The following is a 24739-nucleotide window of genomic DNA, read 5'->3' on the forward strand; positions in this document are numbered from 1 at the left end:
TTACAATTTATTTCAAATATAAAGTTTGATTTAAGCACGTAATTTCATGGCTTTTTCAGACTATGTAAATTAGCCATGTATATTGGGGTTATCAATTCCCTAACTGTTGGCAAAGGCTGCCTATTTATGTACTCATCACCCCAAAATCTGAGAAATGGGCATGCTTCATAGCATCCACAAAAGCAATGTGGTACCCTTATTGTTGAATCATTTATCAGTTGAGACAATTTAAAATGAGTTGAAACGACTTAAAATAATGCCAGCCATTGGACATGTGCAAACGGCCTGAAATCTTTAACAAAAACCCATGTTTTGACTTGAGGTTGGAAGGATAACAGCACTGGTGCCTATCAGGTCTCCAATGAAGGGCATTTTATAATTGGGATGCCATCACAGAGATGGCCCTTTTTTATGTTCTCCCACAATGTTTTACCCCCATCAGTGAGACACAGAAAGGGACTCTCTAGGGCAGTGGTTCCCAACCTTGCTAATGCCGTGACCCTTTAATACAGTTCCTCATGTTGTGGTGACCCAAACCCATGAGATTATTTTCGTTACTACTTCATAACTGTAATTAAATAGGTGTTTTCCAATAGCCTTAGGCAACCCCCATGAAAGGGTCATTCGACCCCCAAAGGGGTCCCGACCCACAGGTTAGGAACCACTGCTCTAGGGCCTCTTTCCCACTACCTTTTAAACCGGATTGCAATTCAGTTTGAACTGGTTCAAACAACCCTGGTTCCCACTTAAATCAATTCGCTGAAGTGATTCGGTAAGGGGGGCCATGCACCAGACCCATTTAAGCCATGCCTTCTTGATGCTGTTTTTTTCCATAACCTTTTCACCAAATCGATTCAATGCAAGCAGATCGGAATCAATTTATAATGTGCCCTTCGGCCGGCTGGAACCGAATCATTTCAAATTGATTCATTTGTGAATGCGAACCACAAGTGGGTTATTTTTATGTCAGAAAATGTGATCAGGGCAAATATAGTGGGAACCCACACTCCGATGTCAAATTGATCCATCAATTTGGATCGCACACCGATTTCTCTGTAAGTGGGAATGAGGCCCAATAGACCTCAATTCTTGGGCAAGCATGTATATGGAGAGACGTTCCTTCAAATACCAAGATACAAGGTTGTTTAGGGCACCAAATATTATCACCAGCACTTGAATTCACACCAGAAACATATTGGCAGCCAGTGCAATTCCTTCAAACCCAGTGTTATACAATTTCTCTATGGTGTTCCAGTCAGCAGTCTGGTTGCTGCACCTTGCACTAGCTGCAGTTTCCAAGCCATCTTCAAGTAATCTTTAACACAGAGTGCACTTTAGTAGTCTAACTGGGAAATTACCAGTGCATGGACCACGGTGGCTAAGTGATCCCTGTTCAAGTGAAGCTGTAGCTAGCAGATCAGTCAAAGCACTCTGAGCCAAGGAGTCCACCTGGGCCTCCAACAACAAAGAAAAATAGATGGGGGATGCTAACCTTTACCTTGCCTGTTTATATCTGTGTGTATAAGTAGTTTAGGCTTAATGTGAGGACTTTATACCAACATACAAAAATTTTCACATAAAAGGCATGTACTATGTAAGGATTAGATTTTAAAATGGATTTTTTCCTTCCTACTCTTCTTAGCTGTTGAGTTTCAAGAAAATAACTGATTGTTTAACCATGCCACCCACATTATACCATACCATACCATAACCTTTATTAGGCATCTCAATAAAAAAAAACATCATACAAAGTTAAAATTTTAAACTAAAATTATTAACATAAATACTATAAAATTCCGTCCGTATAACATGTAATTCTATGGATTACAGTTGTTCAATTTATACCAAATTTTTGTTGCCTCCATTAGAAAATTTGCCATCACTCGTGTAATCTGCTCATTGCTATCCTCCAATAAATGCACTAAAGTTATATCCATTACACAGAAGTTCATTTCCATTAGTTTCTTTATCAAATTCTTTCTCGGTTTTTGATATAATGGGCAAAGAAAAACAATATGTTGGAGGGTGTCAGGAACTGCCTCACATATACAAAGACGATTGACAAATGGGATTTTCATATATCTCCCCTTAGTAACACATGACGGATGGATGTTCAGCCTTGCAAAAAGGAAGGCTTTCCTCGCAGCCTGAAGGGACAACGATTGAAAATATTTTGGTATCTCACCACAACAGGGGGAAATGCCAAATACAAAAGGGGAGCATACTCTGGGAGAGGTAGAATAAATTTCCTTATGTTCCCAACTCAGCAAACAATCCTTAATTGTCTTGAAGCACTCGTGCTCCGTCAAAAGGAGTAAAGAGTCCAGATTTAAACCCTTTAATTTTAGATTGTCTTCAAAGGCTTTAGACCAACTAGTATAATAATTATCAGATAAAAGAAACCCAATTAAACTAGATCTATTTGGTCTATAATGAATTTTAAGCCAATATTTATATGCCATCAACCAGGCAGTGGTTTCAAGTGTAACCAAACCAAGCTCGTCATATAGCGTTAAATAATGAACACATGACGGAATAGATAGCAATTTCCTACAAAACCGAGATTGTACATTTTCAACCTCCTTATTGAAAGCTGTTACCCATACAGATATACTATATAATATTTGAGGTCTAATTTTGGTTTTATAGATTTTCAAGGCTGCAAGGACATCTTGATTTCCCTTCTTATAATAAAAGGATTGTAACATTGCCAACGCTCTTTTCCCAGAATGTATAACCTTTTCTCTCTGCTTTACCCAAAGACCATTATAATGGAATAGAACTCCCAAATATGTATACATTTTTACCTGTTCTATAGATTGATTATTCATCTTCCATTTCCTTGGAGTGAATCCTTTTGAAAATACCAAGACCTTTGATTTGTTAACATTAATCTGTAGGTGAAACCTAACACAATATTCACTGAATCTATTCAGGGCTCTCTTTAAGCCCACCTGAGTCCGCGACAATAATACAGTGTCATCAGCATATTGTAACACTAAAAGTGGGCGATTTCCTAACATAGGAGGATGGGTGTCAACCGATGACATGAAATTTGGGAGATCTGCTACAAATAAATTAAATAGATGAGGAGCTAGGACACAGCCTTGCCTTACTCCTATTCCTGAATAGATTGGGTCCGCCCACATTAACTATGTTGTTGTTATTGTTGTTGCATGTATTCAAGTTTCTGCTTTTTGGTGACCCTAAGGCAAACTACCATGGGTTTTCTGGGTAAGATTTGTTTAGAGGAGTTTTGCCTTTGCCCTCCTCATCTAAGGCTGAGAGAGTATGCCTCGCTCAGTGGGTTTCCATGGCTGAGTGGGGATTCAGACTCTGGTCTCCAGAGTCCTAGCCCAACACTGAAACCACTTAGCCATGCTGGCTCTCATATATCGACTGTTCCCCTCCTGTAAGAAGTGAGAGCCTTAAGAGCGCAAATGACAAAATCCAATCCTCTCTTAATTTATTATCTTTTGTTTACATCTATAAAGTATTCTTCTGGGATAACAGGTTTTTAAAAGCTTCAAGGTCAGTCTGTGCCTGTTGTGTGTGCCTGCTTTATTTTTATTTTTTTAAAAAAATAACCTCAGTGATCCAAGTGTGTGTGTGTTTTCCTCTCTGCTGAAATTTCTTTAGTTACTCCCTTGGAGATTACAGATCTGGTTTGACAGCTGCACTCCATGACTTGGTGCTTTGACCTCCTGCCCTTTTGACTTCCTTAAAAAGAATGCATTTCAGTATAAAGAACCTTATTTGGCTTTCAGACAATTCAGCTTGTTAATTACAGGCTTTGTTGTGCTTTAGCTGAAGGAAGCACAAATTATTCCTCTCCACTATCAAAGTAAGCCCTTTCCCCTTTTTTTGTTGTACCTATGTATTTGGTCAAAATTTCTGCTTCCCTTGAAATAAGAAGTCCTTTGAATTCAGATACAAAATACAGGCCAAGATAAAGCCTCTTCGGGTCACTTTGGAGGTATGCTGTTTAAATGAAGCATGCGTCCTAAGAGGCTGGAACCCGCACCAAAGCCACACGCCAGTCCTAAGGACTGGACCACAGCTTTGGCACACCTGTGTTTCCCCAAAAACAAGACACTGTCTTATATTTATTTTTCCTCAAGAAGACACACTATGGCTTATTTTCAGGGGATGTCTTATTTTTATTAAGTATTAATCTACTTTTATATATAGGAGCCTATCACATGGGCCCTTGGGAACGGGCCCAGCGTGGAGCAGAGCGGAAGGGGCTGGGAAGGGAACGGAATGGGGATATCACTCATTTTACTGCACAGGGGAAGGCCGCCGAAAGTCCCTGTTCTGTTCCCCATCCATCCCAGATGAGGCGATTTTCAAGAACTGTTCTGAACATGCATTCCGTTTCCATTTTTACTATGTCCAGCTTCCCTGAACTCATGTTCCTCACATTCCACATCCCTATTTTATATGTAATGCTGCTCTGGATGCCATTTGCCTTCCTAAGGGTATCTGCTATTTGTCTTGGCGTCTTTCTTGTGCCCTTGGCTAATCTTGCAAATGTGGTATCCCTTTATCTCTCCCTCCTTCCCTTTCTGTTAATGCTATGGTCCTGCCTGTGTCTCATTTGGAGGGTCTCATCATAGGGTTTACTAGGTGATGGGGTTACTCAAGGAGGGCCACCTATACCTCCTTGTGTACAGTGCCACCCAATGTTAGCTATGGTGTCACAATTTGCTCCTGTCAATGACACCCACCACTACTGCTGCTGCCCAGTAGCTGTTTGTCTCCCTATATTATTCTTCCTGTTGTCGTTTGTTTGCTTTCCTACCCAACCCCTTATGCCTCCCTGGGTTTTCCTCCTTCCCTTGCCCTGTGTCCTCCCCTCCTTTAATCCATCTCCATCCCACCCCCTCCTTCCTTTAGTTTCTTCACTTCTTTCTCCATGGTTGGGTGGGGGGGGGGGGTGGCTGGTCGCCATCATTCTTCCTCCATCGCCTGCCTGGTACTCTGTTATCTGGCTCAGCTGGGGACGGAGACTGGACTCAGTTGGTGTTTAGCCCCACTCTCCTTGCCTCTCTGATGGTCTTCTTTGCGTTGCTGCTCAGCATTTGGGGCAAAAAACAAAACAAAAACAAAACTGTTCTTTTTCCTTTTTGACTACAACTCTCAAAATCCTCACTGGCCATGTTGGCTGGGACTTCTAGCCGAAACCGAGAAGCATTTCATAATCTGTGCCTATTACTCCCTTTCCAGAATGCACCTCAAAACTATGAGTTGGAGATCCCCACATTCTCTTCTCAACAAGATTACATGACTTTTACAAGGTAGAGCAGAGCAGCCTCCTTTGCTCAACTGAAGGAGAAATCCTTGGTCAGTGTGCCCACACCCAATTTTCCAGTATGAAAGTGACACTATTTCACCATTTGGAAATTAATTTTGAAAACTAGGAGGATGCAAAGCTATAATCAAAGCCTCACTGACTTAAAATGAAAGCATTTCAAATAATTCACACCTGTATTTTAACTCCCTCCAGGGGCCTTTTCCATTCTTTAGAATTTTAACAAAGCTTACATTGATCTTGCACATCAAATATTTTGTTAATTCATTGATCTTTACATCACTTGTTGCAGCTTTAATTCTCCTACTACTGATGGGCTGTTATCTTTCCCATGCCTTTCACAATGATGCTGGGTGGCTTTGTTTTGTAATTACAATGGGCTTCTTATCAAAGGTATTTCCCCCCATAACAGACCATTTCTCTTAAACCAACCTGTTACATTCTCAGTTTAAAGGTTTATTCAAATTGAATCAGTCTTTGCCCAGATTTTATGAGATGCCAAAGAAATGGTGGTAATCAGGGGTTAAGTAGTTTTCCTAACAGAAATTAATTAAGAAGTACTTTATTTAATGTGAAGTATTTAATATAATTAATTTTAATTGAAAAAACTGCATGCATCTCTCAAAGTCAGTGGGAGATCGATGTGTCCAGGAAGACAGAGAACCATCTGTAGTGCCCAGACAAAGGCTGTTCATATGAATAATTCTTAAGACTGGAAACCACACATTTCTAGAATCAACCAAAATCCAAGCTAGTCTGTCAATGGTACAAGTGGAGCAAAGGCTCTGGGGCCCTGTGTTGCTGCACACAAAAACATAGACAGAAGTTTCTTGTGTTGAGATGTTGTAATGCTCCTGGGAAGAGCGAAGTGTAGACCTCTTTCTCATTAATCACTTTCTCATTAATCACTTACTTATAATGGACAACACTTGGTGATCATTTCCCACACCTGAAATTTTTCTGAGTGACTGGCACACAAATACTTTACACAAACGTGGTTCCAAGTCTTAAAAGCTTCCTCAACCCATGCCTATATCTTGCACCTTAAATTCCAAAGAAAAACTCCTGGTGCCAAAACTATGTCTATCGGCACAAAGAAGGGGACTGCATACCACAATTTACATACCCCCTTTTTACACCTCAGTAGGGCTTAGTCTACTCATACATAATCCTGGCTTGGATTTTGTTTGGCTTGGCTCCATGTTTCCCTGGGGTCCTGTTCTCAATTGGATGCTCTTGCTTGCAGGAAGGGATGTGGGGGGTGTGGGGTGGGGATTATGGACAATTCCTCCTTTATCCTGCAGCTCCCTGAAACTTCATTATCATTTATTTATAAATTGCTTTCTAGAGCAACAGGGCCCCCAAGAGAATACTTTTTTTAAAAAAATGATTTTAAAAAAATGGAGCAAAATATTCCATAAAACCAAGCAAAAACAATTTTAAGAGTGAAAGGTCTGACAAAATGATAATCATTTTGACTGCCTGTTGAAAATTCAATAAGGAACCAGCCTGACATCCCTTGGAAAGTAGTTTTATATCTGAGGTTTTGCCACAGATGAATCCCAGCCTTATACACCCACAGACCCAATTTCTCAGGGTGGGGTGAAGTGACACAATGCCTCCACTGGAAATCTCATATGGTAGACTCATACGGGAGGAGGCAGTCTTTCAGATACCCTGACCCCAAGCTTTTTACAGCTTTGTGAGCCAAAAGTAGCATCCTAAATTGAGATCAGAAACAAACTGGAAGCCCTTCCACTTAGTTCAAGACCATATCTAAAATGTACTCTGCTCACTACATTTGTACAATTCTATAGCTTCCAAACACTTGTTTCAGTAGTCTGTCTGAAAGGTAATCCAAGCATGGTTTATTGGTTAGATTTGCCTTTCCTGGAAGGAGCTGCAGCTGATGTACCAGCGAAAGCAAGGTATATGGATTCTTCTACCCCTAGAATTGCTTGAGTGGTGGTAATGTAGTGTTCTGCGGGTGGAAGGCAGAATCAGTCAGACTTGCTTCCTCCTCTTCACCCAGTTGTGCCTCTGCAGGATTACAGTCCCTTCTGCAAACAGAAGGAGCCTTTCCACAGGTGGAAAGGCAAATCTGAAATTAGAGTATGGCCTCTGCATCTGTGGGGGATACATTCCCAGACTTACTGTGAAAATGCAAAACTGCAGATAATAGCAAAGTCTATTGAAATGAATGACTTCCAGAGGAAGTTGAACATAAAGGTGTGCTGAGAACCTAGACATTCCTACAGAGAACAATGATTCAGGCATTTCTAGATCCTTTAGTGCAATTGTATAGTCACTGTCTGGCAGAACTATAAAGAATTGCACTAGGGGACCTAGAAAATGCCTACAGTTGTTCTCTGTAGGGCACGGGTAAGTAAAACTGGTTCCAGAGGTCATACCAGGGGTCAGCAACCTCCAGCCTGAGGGCTGGATGCGGCCCGCAGAGGCCTTTCGGCCGGCCCCTGCCTGCCCCTGCTGCCGCCAATTGAGGCTTTTTCCGGCTCCCGGGCACCGCCATTTTGTTTTTCAAAATGGCGGCAAGGTCGCATGAGACTTCGCCACCATTTTGAAAAACAAAATGGTGGCGCCCTAGCGGCAAACTTCGCCGAGGCCTGCTGAGGCCGCTGGAGCCCTCGAACAGGAGTGCTCCGACGGCGGCAGTGGGACTCTGGGAGGCCCGTTGCTGTCGCTGGGGCCCTCCAAGAGGCCCTCTGCCACCGCCGGAGCCCTCTTGGAGGGCCCCAGTGACGGCAAAAGGGCCGGCAAAGAGGAGGAGGCCTCCAGCGCTGGCAGCCCCCACCGGCTTTTTTGTCGGCCTCTGACGGGGCCTGGGGCCCTGTCAGGGGCTGGCAAAGAGGGGGAGGTCTCCATCGCTGGTGGTCCCTGCCGGCTTTTTTGCCGGCCTCTGATGGGGCCAGCAAAGAGGGGGAGGCCTCCAGCGCTGGCAGCCCCCGCCGGCTCTTTCCCGGCATCTGACAGGGCCTGGGGCCCCGTCAGGGGCCGGCAAAGAGGAGGAGGCCTTCCTATCCAGTATACAAATGAAGAGTAGATATTGAAAACTAGAGTTAGTATCACTTAGAAATAAGACCTGAAACTAAGACAGAAATGGCAGCTACCTCTTGGCTCCAGTCCTAGCACAGCTAGTACTTGATGACATCTGGTCCTGTTTTACTAAAAATCTTTTTGTGACCTCTTAATGCCATTGCTTTTACCATCTTACTCCACACTGTTTTCTTGCAGCCTTCACAACTCTGGGATTCTGACCTCTGATACATAGATATTTTTTTTCACACTCAGCAAGAATCACTCTCTTTCTGTCTTAAGATTGATTCTTAATACATCTAAAACTTTTAGAGAAGGGCCTAAGACCTGTTTATGGACCAGAGTACTTTAAGCTGCAGTCACCTATTTTATTTTATTTCCATGCCGCCTTTCTCCACAAAAGGGAGCCAATTCAGTAAAGGATTGTGTTCTCCCATTTGATGCTGCCATTTTGCAGAGGCCTATAAATGGCAGCTTTCCCTCCTTCCACCAGTGAAAAGGAACCACTGTGTTGAGCCATAGGAGAAATGCCTTTTCTGTGGTTGCACCCAGGCCATGGAGCTCCCAACAGAAATTCTGTGGTGTTTTCTGCCACTTAGGTGTTCATCCTAAAAGCTGGCAAGCCAAGCCTGTGGTCTACCACTGATCTTTCTCCCCAAGTATGCATATCCTCCAACTGTCCCAATTTGGCAGGGACAGTCCCAATTGATCCTCTGTCCTCCCACTTTTTCAGCTGCCTTTAAAATGGCAAAGTTTCTGCCTCCTCCTTCTACTTTCCCTCTTCTACTTTTCCATAGACTCAGACAAAAGCAAACTATTGCAGCCTCTCCTAGCTTGTATGTTCTTCCTTATTATTAAGTTTTGCCTTCCTGACCACACTGTAACATTCCTTAGCCACATGTCACCAAGTGTTTATGAAATGTTGGGGAGCATAAGGATGTATTAACACAAATGTGCTTTAAGTACTCTTTTGAACTAGCTACCAGGACAATCCCATAGCGGTAGAATTCAAAGATATAGCCATGTTAGTCTGTGAAATCAGTATGTAGAGAGATGTTGTAGCACTTCTGAGACTGAGAGAAATTGGCAGCATGCGCTTTAAGTCTAGGAAAGCTAATGTTGCCAACTTCTTTTTTCCAGTTAGTCCCAAAAGCGCTATATTATCTCTCTACATAATGATAACCCCAGACACTGGAGAAGAGAGGCTTAGGTGTCATTTCAGCAGGTGTCTGGCTTCAATATACTTTAATTTTTTTAAAAAATATGTAGAGATAACTGGGCAAGGGCCCAAATACCCTGATCTTGGAAGCTAAGCAGAGTCAATTCTGATTAGTACTTGGATAGGAGACCTTCAAGAAATACCAGGTGCTGTAGGCTATATTTTAGAACTGGCAAAACCAACTGTAAATATTCCTTGCCTAAGAAAATGACTTGAAGGCACACAACAACAACAACCTATAAAATTTATGGAGACTGGTAACGTGAAAGTACATACTAACACAAACAGAGAACTGGATTGTTGGCATTACAATCAATGGGAGAATGAAAGACCTTAAGCTTACAATATCCAGAGAAAATGCCAACTGTCAAAGAAAGAACTCAGCATCTACATGGGGCCAAGAATGTTATATCTATTGTGTGGCCATTTATCAAGCCAAGTAAAAGGATAATAGAATACAATTATCCTAATATATTGCTAAGGAATATGTAAAATGAATGGGCATAGGGGGTGGAAATGAAATGCAGCGGGCAACCATTGCTATTCCATGCCTACATCTGCATGTAACCTTGCAAAAAAAGTAATTGCAAACTCTGCATCTTGTTACAACCTCGAGGGGAATATTCAAAATGGGAAGGTGACTCCAGAAGACAAATGCTTTCTCCTGAGAAGATTAATTTTGCCCAGCAGCATGGGAGAGACTAGCTCGGTTGTGTGTGTATGTGCATGTGTGTGCACAAGAGAAAGAACATGAATCTAACAAATCTCAGGGTGGTTGTGGACATGAATTAATGCATTCCTTCAAGGGTTGGGAAGGATGTTGGATTTATGCAAATACCACAGTTGCATTATATAAAATAGTCCCAAGATTATTTAATACCCTCTCTCTCCTTAATTGTAACAAATGCTGCTACAAGTATAAGCTTGCCCCTTGTGTTATTCACTAAACTCATTCTTATGGCCGGGGGAAAAGAAGATAATTCTAGTTATACTTTTAAAGGTCCACTGTACATTTAATGGCCTTGTGAAGCTGTCCTTCTTTGTTCCTCTGCCCCCGCCCCCCTTGTTGTTCTTGGTTTTTCTTTAGTTCTCCAAAAGTGATTTGTGCAACAAAAATGCTCTCTTTGGTCTTCTCAGTTTTACCTTGGTATCCTTTCAGTTACGGAAATGTTGTTCTTGATTCAACACAAGGACTAAGAAGAATCAAAGCATTGATTTTTTTAGAATCAGCATTTCTTGCTGGGGCTCAAGAGATACATCATATTAATACTGATCATTAAAGGTCTCAGGGACTGACCTCTCCTTCTGGTTAAGAGTCTATTTCTGGGTCCAAGTGGAGAGACATTTTGCATCCAAAGACATAAATGCTTCTCTGACTTGGGACGCTCTTGGCAAATATATCCCTTGAATTAAAGGAATCTGTCATAAAACCAAAATGCAAGGGGGAAAAAAGAGAGAAATAAAACAGCAAAAGAAGCAGCAGCCTCTAAGCAAACAGACTGATTGAAGTGAAGTAAATATACATAAAATGAAAACAATCTGACATATTTATATGTTATTGATAAAATTAGAAAACAGAGGCTTCTTTATGGTGTGTGTGTGTGTGTGTGTGTGTGAGTGAGTGAGTGTGTGCACACTCATGTGTATGCTTGTGTCCATTTGTGTGAACTGGAAGTAAGTAGGAGAGAAAGAACTCAAAATATTTTACACTAACTTGCATTATTGGTCCAGTTCCTCATGCCAAAATAGTACTGCAGATTTAGCAAGAATCATGCTAGTTTCTTTCTAAGTGAGAAGCTTTAACATTGCTCAATACGATTCAGCAGTAGTTTACCTTAAAGCCCTAGGGCAACTATTGAGTGTGAAGAACTCTATCTTCCCTGCAAATCCTTGGCTTTTGCTTTTATTCTTTTTCTTCCTTTCTGAAGATTAAATAACACAATCCAGTATGAGAATGGGTATCCATCACTCCTGAGCCCTTGGGAAGGTCTGACTTAGCAGAAAGTTTCCCATGAAAGGTTCCCAAATGATGACTGTAAACTTCGATTAATATTAGATTTTTCTAAAGGCTCACATGATTGATTTGACTGACTCCTGTTTATTTTCCTTTACAGCTTTTCATAACAAGAGACCAGTAACACAGGGTTAGGCGCTTTGCTACATTAACTCTGAGACTCAGTTCATGTTACCACTATTTGACCATAAAGGTAAGATAAAATAAAATAAAATAGAAAAGAAAAGAGTTGAAACTCAGTACTGCCAAACTGTCAGTTAATTTTAATTTATTTGTTTAAGGTTCTGGCAAGTATAGGATTTTTCTATCCCAGCTCACATGCATTAAATTTTGATCACACCGTTGGGAAAATTGTGTTAAAGTCCATTGTGAATCTGGGTTTTGAATCAACTTTTTCTATTTGATTTGCTCTATTTTGCTCTCATTTCTCATCCTTTCCTTTGTAAAATGTATGTGTGCATGCACACATTTATGTGTGTATTTGTGTATAGGTATGTATATGTATCTATAACACATATGTATTATGCATCTATGTATAGATATGTGTGCGGGTAAACGATATATAAAGGCCTATGGTGATTCACTAAAGGTAGCAAAAAATGTTTTTCTGGCTAACAGTATTGCATCTGCATAGAACCATTCAGCTGAACTGTTTCACGTTGTTAGGGATTTGTTAGGATTTGGTCCAAAAGAGAATGTAAGCCACTCAACAGCCTACTGTGAAGAATTTGCCCAACACTTTGCTCAAATTTGCTCTGATGTGGACACCAACATTGATACAGGTCTGGTGGATGTAACCTTGACCCCTGCTTGTCCAGTGTTAATGGATACTTTTACATTTGTGCAGCCCAAGGGTGTGGATAGGATCCTTGGAGAGCTGAGAGCTACAACATGTGTACTAGACCCTTGTCCTTCCTGGCTTATTAAACAGGCCAGAGGAAGACTGGCAGAGTAGATAAGTGAAATGATTAATGCCTCTTTACAAGGTAGGATCCCAACATGTCTGAAGGAGGCACTGATAAAACCTCTTGTGAAGAAAAACAAAACCTTCCCTGGATCCTACTATATGGGATAACTATAATCTAGTCTCAAACATTCCAATTTGGGGCAAGGTAGTGGAGTGTGTGGTGGCTCCTCAACTTCAGGGGTTCCTGAATGAGGTGGATTATCTAGATCCATTTCAGTCTGTTTATGAGAGTGAGACTATTTTGGGTGCCTTGGTAAACAACCTATACAGGAAACTGGACAGGAACAGTGTGCCTCTGTTGGTTCTGCTGGACCTCTCAGTGGCTTTCAACACAACTGATCATGGAATCCTTCTGAATCACCTCTCTGGGATGGGTTTTGGTGGCACTGTTCTACAATGGCCCCATTCTTTCTTGGAGGGGCTACTCCCAAATGGTGATGTTGGGGGAATTCCTTCTTGACTCTTCAGCCGTTGGCCTGTGAGGTCCCTCAGGGTTCAGTCCTATCTCCCATGCTTTTTAACATTTACATGAAACTACTGGGAGAGGTTGTTCAGGATTTAGGAGTCAGGGGACACCAGTATGCTGACAATACCTGGCTCTACCTAATACCTAATTCTGAGGAAGCTGTTCCTGTGCTAAACTGGCGCCTGGCAACAGTAATAGGCTGGATGAGGACAAACAAATTGCAGCTTAATACAGACAAGACAGAGGTTCTTCTGGTGAGTCAAAAGACAGATTTTTGGAACAAGAATTCAGCCTGTGTTAGATGAAGTTATACTCCCCCTGAAAACACAGATTCACAGATTGGGGGTATCACCTCTGAATCTAGATGCCCACAGATTTCAACTGAACATTATAGAAGGAACTTCTTGATGGTAATATAGTTTGGCAATCGTTTGCAGAGCTGCCATATCCCTGTATAACGGGAACTTCCGTTAAGCAGAGAAATGGCAGCTCCGCAAATGCTTTAATGACAGGACACCTCCATGACGATTTCATCATGGGAGACAAGCACAATTGGCAATCACACCATTGCACTATAGGGATGATCTAGCCATGTTTTAAGGACGATAATCCTTTGTGTGATGATCTTCATACATGCGTGCAAACATGCACTTGCACACCTACTTCTGTCAGGTACATACAGTCCAGATCAGGAGGGGGTTAAATGGCTGCCAACACACAGCACTTGCCAGCACAAACAGGAATGAGCATTCCTGAGCCTGAGGGGCAAAGCAGACGACTATTCATCAATCAAATTGTTTCCCTCTCACACCTCAACACCTGTATACAGAAAGGCTGGTGTGGCCAGTTATCATTTCCACCACAGTCACTATCCCAATTAAGACTGGACCAGTCACATCCCACAAAATGAATTATTTTATCAATGAGAGGGAGGAAGAAGACAAGAGAACCACATTTCCCAGTGATGTACGTCAACTGGAGTGCAGGTGGGGAGGGGCATCTAATTTTATCTTTGTTCCCTTCTTTTATACCAAGAGTGGGCACACTGTGGAAAAATTCTCCTCGAGGTGATGTGGGGGGCAGTTCTGCCATATTTTTGCCAGTTTAGGACAGTTTAAGCCTAGAAGAGGCCTTTTATGTAACAGTAAGTGAACAGAAAGTGTCTTCCACTCAATCTTGTTAAAATTATTATTGTTGTTGTTGTTGTTGTTGTTATTATTATTATTATTATATATTGTCTATCCTCCTGATATAGGGACTCAAGGCAGCTAAGAAAAATATAACAGTACAAGTTTAAAACAATACAAAGCATTAACATGTAGATGCAAAATTTAAAATCAATTAAACAATTTTATTTTTAATTTTTTTAAAAAAGGCGTCTTAAAATGGCTTGGGATGGGGATAAAAACATGGTAAAAATGCCCCCATGCACCCAGAAGGCATTTCGGGGCAAAACCTGTTTTGATCATTTTTGCATGTGGATGGGATGTAGCCTTCAAGGTCTCCTAGGGGGCTAAGATGACCCCCTAGATTAGAATCTCACAGTTGTTGGCATCTACTTTAGACATTGCAGTGCCTCTCCTGAAATCTCTATGCTGACTTGAAACTCAATGACAATCAATTATTTTACTCTCAAAGACCTCCCTCTGTCCTTCTCTCTACCCTTATCTCTCTTCCCTCATATTTCAGTATATCATGTCCACTGCATTTTCTCTTCCAGCCTCAGCTTACCAGTCAGAAATTCTCCCCAGAACATCTTTGTGGCGCCACATCTCCCTCCTGTCTTAAAATCCACCTTTTCCATGAATACTTTAGCTTAATCCTTTAATCCTTGCACCCTACAGAAACCTCAGTTCTCATCCTTAGGAAAACAAAGCTTAAGTAGATGAGAAACTGAGTTTGTGCAGTTCCTTCTTTATCCTTAACTCAGCCATCTTCTCTTCTCATAGCTCAACTGAAAATATTTTGGCTCCAAGATCCCTGGGACAGAAACCTTTATTAATGACACCGTTCATAGTGCTAGGTACTCTGATGACAATATATAGATAACTAGAATGGAGTACCACAACAGAAGAGGTACCTAGAAAAGCCACTGCAATAAACCATTGCACATTCATCGCACAGAGAAATAATAACTTAGGAAGGCATTGTCATCCTAAGATCCTTCACCTATTAAAGAAGATGACATGCTCAGATGTAGCAAAATAACTGTAGATCATGTGTTTTGGAACTGCATAACATTTTCAATGGTGCTTGGTGAAATCAACAGAGTAACCCAATGGTCTACAGATCTGTAGTCTAAGGACTCACCTCGGCTATGACATAATCTATACCTTTAGCTGCCTTTAGAAAACATACCCAGGGGTAGCCATGTTGGCCATGTAGCAAAGTACAATAACATCCCAAATCCACAAAACACTGATATGTTTAATGGGCAACCAAAATGCTCAAAATACATGCTGCAACTTTCGAAGCTCCACTAGCTTCTGCATCAGGCAAAAGTATTAAAAACCATACAGGAAGGGGAAAATATGACAGTGTTATTCACAAGCCTGCATCGTGTCAAGATGTAGCTGTTCTCCATTCAGGTGACCCCTCTTCCTGCCTGAATGAATGTCCTATACCACCTGAACTGAGAATAGCTACATCTTAACAAAATGCAGGCTCATGACTAACATCCTCACAATCCTCCCCTTATATGATTTTTAACACCTTTTTCTGATGAAGAAGCCAGTGGAGTCTTAAAAGCTTGCAACATGTATTTTTTACATTTTGATTGAGCCATTTGAGATTTTGGATGTCACTGTATTTAGCTGCCTTTGTATGGCTGATTTATTAAATATAAATATTAGACATGGAAGGGCCATGTTCTGTTTTCCCCCTTGGGTCCTGATCCAAATCACTTGCACAAATGCCCAATATCAGGAATGAGAAGGGGGAAGTTGAGAAGGGTACAGTTGGACATCTTCCTTTAAACATGGGGTTAGGTATTCGGATCATCCTTGATTCATCTGGTTCTTGGTGTCCCTAACTCCCCCCCCCCTTCCACATTTACTAAGCCAGTTTTAGAATTCACATTGAAGAGTAATGCTCAAATATTCTACATTTTCCTCTTGCCACACCATCATTAAAGAAAAGTTTAACAATTCACATTTTGTGAAATATCAATCTTCAGAAATAGAAACATTAAAAAGTTTGCCGCAAAATAAGAACATTCAGGTAAGACTGATTTGTTTATTTAAGGAGCAAAATTTGAAATATTGTTATAGAAACTGAAGGCTGGCATGTGCATCAGCCTCCATTCTTTCAGCTGACAGAGAATGAGCAGAAATGAAAGCCCCTTTACGCTAACAAATAAAAACACTATGGAACATCTTGACTGCTTCTTACATTCTTAACAAATACTTATCACAAACTCAAACAGAGCTGAAGTTTGGAGATGTGTGTGAGATTAATCAGACGATTTAGATCCAGTCAATCAGGAAAGACTTTATGATTATGTGAACAGCTCTGTGCAAAGCGGTGATAGGTTCAGCACAGTCAAAGTAGTAAACAAGGTGTGTATGTGTATATGTATGTGCCTTCAGGTTTCATATTGACTTATGCTGACCCTATTAATTTCATGGTTTTTTTTTAAGCAACGAACATTCAGAGGTGGTTTTACCAGTTCCTTTCTCCGAAATATAGCCTACAGCACCTGGTATTTGTTGGCAGTCTCTCACCCAAATACTAACCAGAGCTGACTCTGCTTAGCTTCCAAGATCAGATGGGATCTGGTGCCTTTAGAGTATTTAGGCCAGCTCGGTAAACAAGATGCTGAGATGGAAAAGAACTGAATGGAAAATAATATTGAAAAGGCCCCAATGTCATATAAATCAATAGTCCATGCACAGCTGGGTACTATATTCAGTTCTGATGATCTATTACAGAGCAGATGTAAAAGAAATAGAGAGGATTCAGAGATGAGATGGAAGACTGCAGTGGTTGCAGGCCTGGAAAAAAAAACTTGGCCCTGAAGGGAAAGATTGAATGGTGTAGATCCTGTTAAGTAGGGAGAGGAAATGAATAAGAGAGGATGCAATAAAAGGACGGAAGGAAAGATTGGGGCAGATGGGTATATTGGACACTGCATTTTTCAGCTGCTCCTTTATAGAAACTTTAAAATGAAGTAAGTTGTTTACAATATATAATCAGCCAATGAAACTTACCACTCACAAAGATGGTTGTAGACAAAAGTTTTTAAGATTAAAGTGGATATTGAAAATGTCCCATTACCTGAGGCATAAGGAAAACTGTGGGGAGCCAAACTACACTTTGAAGAAAGAGAGCTCTTCTGATATTAAATTAGCAATTTATGGCCCACATTAGTCACAGATGTGAATGAAAGAGATTGCTTGAAATGTAAAATCCCCTTTAAACAAGAGTATGTCATTTAACAATTCCAGCATATACTGTACTTTAGAGAATGTTAAACGCTGGGAAAGCTTCTCTCACAGGAACAGTCTAATAAATTCAATCAAACAGTCTTAATACTGTTTTAATATAAACCTTGGGCTCTAGAAAAAACTTTCTTAAACTAGACATCAATCTGAAGAAACATAATGCAATATAAAACAAAAAAAAAAACACAATACAAGTAAAATGACTTTAGCCTGTAAAAATCTATTACTCTATCTTCTACTATCATCTATCTCACTATCTCTGTTTTTCCATTATTCACTGCAATGAACCACTGGGGTCTCAAAATTTTCAAATGGAGTGTGAGAGAGGTAAAATTAAGCAACCTTTATTGGGACGCTGCAGTATTGTGCTGCCTGAACGACAGAAGATATAAGCACAGTGCCTTATGAGTTCAAATGCGTTGACAATATCACAGCAAAAAGTTTTGGTAGCCTGAAAAGAATGAAGGGCTCTGAAGGCACACTGCTGTTTATCAGATGCCTGGGCTGTGAAAAGTGCTGGTTTTCTAAGGATGGGCAAGAAGACGAACAACACATCTTAAGTCAGTGCCTATCCAGCTTGAGGTGTGAAATGATTCTGAATTTGTGAACTACTAAGAAAAAGGCTGTTACACTGACTGATCTCTTAGGAAACATAGGCTCTGTTCCATAAACGATGCAGCATGCCAAGTGGAAATATTTTTTCTCCCTCATGAGTAAGACAACACATTTTTTCTGTTCTGAAATTAGATAAAGCTCCAATGCATGTGTGCTGGCAAACTGCATGTGGACTGAACCTCTGGAGCATCAGAAAGAATGTCTTTCAAGCCATATTGCCGTTACCTTTTCCCTCCTCCAAGTAAGCATTATAATGACAACAAAACTGAGGGATCTTTTTGCAAGTGATAACAAGTAATGTTATTAAATTATTTCATAATCTTGGGTGCATTTTTAGCTATTTTTAATTGATTTAAAAATAATGTGCTAGGATTTGATTCCCAGATCAGCCATGAAACCCACTGGGTGATATGCTCTCAGCCTCAGGAGAAGGCAATAGCAAAACCTCCTCTGAACAACTCTTGTCAAGAAAACCCCATGATAGGTTCACCTTCAGGTCACCATAAATTGGAAATGGTTTGAAGGCACACAACAACCATGGTGACTAGCAAGAAACAAAATGTGCTACCTAAAAAAAAAGGAATCATGACAAAATGTTGTGAATATTTTGAAAGTAATATTTCCAGGATGTTTCTCTACCTCTTCACAAAGGTACCCTATTGCAGAACTATGACTAAAGACCTATAAAAACAAGGGATGGACATTGACAATCCTAAGTAAGCTTAATAAATATATAACACACACTTTGTCTACATACTTTGGACATACCCCAGATAACTGACAATACTGACATGTATATTTTTGACATTTTGGATATGCATAACATTTATCTGAAATGACTGACATTCACCGAACTTTGCACATTTTATAACAATGTGTTTATAGTTGCTCTTACCAGGGAGAGCAAATGCAGAATTGTTTCTTGCTTTTCAGCCACAGAAACAATATGCTAAAGGGCTAGTGTTATAGCTGAGCTGTGATTGGGCCCGAACAGACAAGCCAAAATAAAGCTGTTTTCGGTCACTTTGGAGGTAGGCTATTTAAATGCTGCATGCATCCTAAAGACTGGAAGCCGTGCCAAAGTCATGCTTGCAGCTTTGGTGCAGCTTCTGGCCTCTTAAGATGTATGTGTCATTTAAACAGCATACCTCCAAAGTGACCCAAAGCAGCTTTATTTTGGCCTGTCTGTTTGGGCCCGATTATCCCCTGTCCTTTCCCCTTCTCTCTGGAGGCAAGGGAGAAGAGAGCATCAGAGTGTGGCACCTTATTGGGAGAAGAAGTCTCTCCGGAATTTAGAATTAACTTAAGAAAGCCGACACCAACCTCCTTTACCATCTCACCCATTCACTTGTTCTAACAATTTAGGGAGATAAATAATTGATACTTTTGTTCTATTTGTTCTCAAATGTCCTTTCCTTAAAAAAAAACCCCTGCTTTTTAAAAAACAAACAAACAAACAAACAAACAAATTACTCTTATAGCTTCTACTGGTGCTTGATGTTCTAACATAATTCCTTGGAGCCTTTCTGCACTGTCATGACTCACGTATTCCTAGCAAAAATGTATTTTCTGCCTCAGGGTTTCCTAAAGTGCCCTATGGGTATATGAAACCAGTTGTAGTGAGGGAGGAAGCAAAATAATAGAAAGTGTAGTTTATTTTTTCCATTATTGTACCTTTGAATTAGAGGATGACTATGGCTGTATCCATACCAAAGCTTTTCATATACTTTGAAGTGACAGTGGTACGTTACAGCTGTTATTGCTGGAGTGGAGACATGTTGGGTTGCAAAAGAGGGGTCCCTGTTGAGATGCAAATGGACTTTAAATTTCATGGACTTTGAAGTACTCCCTATGGCCAGAAGGAGGAGGAAAAACCTGCCTGCAAAAGATATCCTCCCCATCACAACATATTTACAAAGGACTGAAACAACATGCAGGCATCTGACTAACATCTCCAATTGTTTTTTTTCCTCCTGTTTTGTTTGTAACATCTTGTCGGATGAAGAAGCCCATGGAGCTTGGAAAGCTTGCAACAAGTATATTGTGCATTTCGGTTGGCCAATAATGGTATCACTGATGGATTTTTGTTCGTTATTTGTTAAGTGGCCAACACAACTACCCCTGAATATTTTCTATTTTAAAATATTAAAATCAAATATTAAGAAAAGCAACAATAAGGTATATGTATGCTTTGGTATGAGTTACAGGTACTATCCAATATAGGTGTCAGCAATGAGTAATACCCTCAGAACCCAGAACGTTTCTAGAACTGAGTTTATGTCTGCAAAAGGATACAGTAGCCATACGATCTTTTAAAAAGAACAAAAATCAGTAAATATATAAAGAGCTACATTTACATTAGCAACTGACTACATCAGAAACATGCTAGGTTGGACAGACTTTGGAAATGTTATCTTTAATGCAATGGTATTATTTTTGAAAGGTAATTTGTTGATATTATCTTTTTTAAAATAAAAAGTATAAATTATAAAATGCATGCATTACACTACTAATTAGTAATTCATAAGACAACTTTTAAATTAAACCCCCCCACACACTAAAAATGGCCCCAAGGGGTCCCAAATATTGTGTTAAAAGTAAAGAAAAATGTTAATCATTACTGAAAAGTACAAAAAAAGGGTTCTTGTTTCAACTTCAAACACTGCAATATGGGCACTTGTTTGAAAAACATGACATAATCATGCTATTTTAAAAAACCTATGGCAGGCATAAGGAGATGTTGCTATTCTTCAGTCGTAAATGTCAATATGTAGCCTATGGTGCAGTGTGATAAGATTGAGACGGAAAGCTGACTAGCAGGAGTCTATACTAATACAGACTGCCCCAATCAGTGGAGCAACAGATTTCTGTTTTACAGGCTGAGACAGAGGGACATCCCTTATTGGCGCTTCAAAAAAGTTTGGAAATGAGAGGAATTCAAAAGGGACATTTTACTAATTTTCTCACCACCAGCTGACTTGGGTCAGAATACACTATCAATGCAATCCTATTAGAGCTTGAAAAAGTTACTCTCTTGGGCTGCTGACACACTGCAGAAATAATGCAGTTTGACACCGCTTTAACTGCCATGTCTCAATGTTCTGCAATTCTGGGATTTGTAGTTTTGTACATATTTAGCCTTTCCAGAGCACTCTGGTGTCACAGCAAAATACAAACCCCAGGGTTCCATACAATGGAGCTGTGGCAGTTAAAATGGTGCCAAACTGCTTTATTTCTGCATTATGGCAGCAGCCTTGGACTACAACTCCCTGAATGCCCCAGCAAGCAGAGTCCCTAGTACTTTTCAGCACCGCACAAAGTAATGTTTTGAATCCTATACATGTTTATTACAAAGTTAAGTATTATTAAGTTCAAGAAGAGCAAATGTAGCAGCCTTGGTGTACTGTGGTTAAGTCTGTGACCGCAGCACTGGGAACTCCTCACAGCAGAGTTCTTTCATTGCTAGCTATGATTTTTATTACCACAGACTCTGTCTCAGTTAGGCCCTGCTAAGACCTGCTATAACTCTTCTGGAATAAGCTTTCCTCAATGCCATGTTCTTCCCCTGCAGATCATGACTCTTGCTGACATGTTCATTGAAAGAGACTTTACTCCCCTCACCCACCCCAAAATTGGCTGTCTAAATTATTAACACAGCTATAAAGATGGCACTAAATCATCAGCAGAAGGGCAGCATGACAAAATTGCAACATAATCTCTCATTTCAATGCCAGATGTCTGTTCGATGCAGATTTTGCTAAACAGTGCAATAGCAGGAGAAAATCCTCCCTGCCAGTCTGCGAAGGGATTCTGCGTAGTAGATGTACATCAGTGTATTTATAAGAGACTGAAGGCTAATGAAATTAAAATAAATCTTACCTGGGTAAGGAGGCATATTGCCTTTCTATTCCTTCAAACTGGAGATGGTGTGAAGTCCCATCTGGAAGTTTTCCAGACACCTGTAGAGAACAGCACAATTAGAGATGAAGATCAATTATTCAACCCAGTTACTGACAATGTTTCTGAAAATGATAATCAGAGAACAAATGATGCTCCAGTATGCCAAAATCAACAAAGAAGAACTGCTGGGGCTCAAGAGGAATCCACACTCAATCTTAGCACTATTAATAATGTGGGAAATTAGACTGAAAAAGTAGTGATGTTTCACACTGTCATCCCTTTTGCAAGCCAAAAAAGGTTCTCCAAATTTACACAGAATTTACAAATTAGTGCCCTCTATATGTGCTAGACTACACCTTCCATCATACTCAATCCATATAGTGTTTTGGGGAGGTTTCCATAGGACAGAACTATGACAATTACAATGGTGTCCAACAATCTGCCTGATTTCAGCGGTTGAAACTTCAAGATGCCCTCCTTTTCTAGGACATATCCTCCATTTCTCCCTCCTCTACAGGAGGAATTCCAAAATGTCCTCTTCCTTGCTCTCTCACTAGCTGTTCCCTTAGAGAGAGGTGTGTGTGTGTGTGTGTGTGTGTATCTCCCTTTAAGAACAAGGCTGCCTTCCCCTCCTTGGCACAGCAATGAACCATGGGAAATCTGGGAACAGGGAGAATTGTGGACATGGTATTCAGACTGCTGCAATTACGTGAAGAAAGTGAATTTGTGAATGAACTGGAAATGAAAACACAGTATTTTTGCAAAAATGCTTATTCCCTGATTAACCTCTCTTTCTGTCTCGATTCTGACCGGTTTGTGCACAGCATCGTCTAAAAAGCAATTGCAGAATTGTCCCTAATGCCCTGGATGACTCTGCATGGTGACCAGTTTAACCTTCCAATCTTCCCCATGTGAAAAAGTCCTTTATTTCTGCATTGTGGCAGTTATGGGAACTGCAGCTTTATTTATTTCTATATTATTTAATTTATATCCTGCCTTTCTTTCAGCAGAGGATACAATGTGGTATACAGCATTTTAAAAGCACAACACAATTTAAAAACTCTTAATACAAAAGTTAAAGCACAATTTAACTAAATTTCTGTTTAAAAACTCATGTCAAAAATAGCATTATAAACATGTTAAAACAGCATTACGTTTATCACATAATATAAAAACATTGTGTCATGCCACCCCACCCAAATTAAATGCTTTATCTATCCCAACACAACAAAAAATGAAAAGCTTACTTAAATAAAATGCAGAGAGAGCAGGGAGGGAACCAACCAGATCTCCCAGAAAAGGGAATTCCTTAACTTGGGGGTAGCCACCAAGAAGGCTCTCTCTATTACTATTACTATTACTATTACTATTACTATTACTATTATTATTATTAACCTTTATTTATAAAGCGCTTTAAATTTACACAGCGCTGTACATACAATCTTTTAGTTAGACGGTTCCCTGCTCTCAGGCTTACAATCTAAACAGACATGACACAAAAGGAGAAGGGAGTGGTGGTGGGGAATGGGATCAGGTCCAGCAGTTCTTCTCCACCTCCGAGGCCTGGACCAAGGCAGATGCTCACCAGGTGGGCCTGGCATGATGGTTGGACCGAGACAAAGCCTTTCCCTGTAGATATTAGAGCACAGGCAGGCTCATATGGTACAAGATTGGAAAACTGCTGCAAATCATAGTTAATATAAACCAGAGTGACAGGTTTTGGCATAACAATAATATGGTTAATCAAAAATGGAAATAAAAGTTTCCAGTCTCTTCTTTGCAGCCTTGCCGGAAGCCAGGGCCCATGTGCAGAATAGTAAACCACAGTTTAGCAATATGTCTGCACCAGATCGATGCTTGCTGATGTCTCTGAGTACTAAAAGTCCTCTTCAAATGAAGCAGCAATTCCTCTTTTAGCAAATGCAGAAGTTGCAGTCACTGTATTCCCTGTTTCTTACATCAGTATGAGTTCCCAGCTTAGGACTGCTAAAATCAGCAGTTTTACAAAGCAATATACTAAAAGGCCATTTAAAATCTCCCCCCTCCCCCCAGATTAATGGCATAGCGAGGGTTTAATGTCTTTTTTCAAAACACTGTTAATTCATTTAAAATAAAATAAATAGCACCAGACTTTCTGCAAAAAGTTTTTTTTAAAAAAATACTGTTTGTTTTCTTTCTTCTCCCTGTCTAATGCACATAGCATATGCAATCTAAAATTAGCATGTTCCTCATGTTCTGCAGGTAAGACAATACTTTTCCCAGTCTTGCAAGTTAGGTACAATATGTCAAATTTTGTTGAACAGATTTAAAAAGTCGCTGGGATGGAAAGGCTGCGCAATGAGTTGCATAAACAATTATTCCCTTCTGTGTGCCATTTTCATGTTCAAACTCTCCTGGGAAAATTCTCAGGAGAAAAGAAGAGAAAGAGAAAGAGAGAGAAGCAGGTTGAACCCCTGAGGTTTAGGGTAAGAAGATCCAAGGGGGTTCTTGAAGGAAGGCAGAGAATCCCAGATCCATCCTCCCTCTCAACAGCAGAGGTTTAGCACTATAGTCACAATACTAGTTGTAGTAAGCAGGGAAACGGGCAATAGTCAGGGACCCTCTGCCCACAGGCCTCCAGTTCTATTAATCTCTGAATGCCATTTGCTTGATTGCAGCCCTGATTAGTGAACTTGTCTAAGACTGGAGATGAATTTCATTCCTAACAGTGGACCAATTTCATACTGGCTTTAAAGTCTCACCATCCGC

General features: G+C 40.4%; 1 protein-coding gene across 2 annotated transcripts in view; it reads right to left on the reverse strand.

Annotated features, from left to right (window-relative positions):
- Positions 1 to 24739, reverse strand: part of PARD3B (par-3 family cell polarity regulator beta) — a 574817-nt gene that overhangs the window by 38787 nt on the left and 511291 nt on the right. For both annotated transcript variants that reach the window (XM_089519344.1, XM_089519343.1), the window contains one exon: positions 21971 to 22050. In XM_089519344.1, coding sequence (XP_089375470.1) covers positions 21971 to 22050 — 80 coding nt within the window. The remainder of the gene's footprint in view (positions 1 to 21970; positions 22051 to 24739) is intronic.

Source organism: Sceloporus occidentalis, unplaced genomic scaffold, assembly GCF_023333645.1.
Source record: "Sceloporus occidentalis isolate IW3139 unplaced genomic scaffold, rSceOcc1.0.p SCAF_4, whole genome shotgun sequence".
NCBI classification, from domain to species: Eukaryota; Metazoa; Chordata; class Lepidosauria; order Squamata; family Phrynosomatidae; genus Sceloporus; species Sceloporus occidentalis.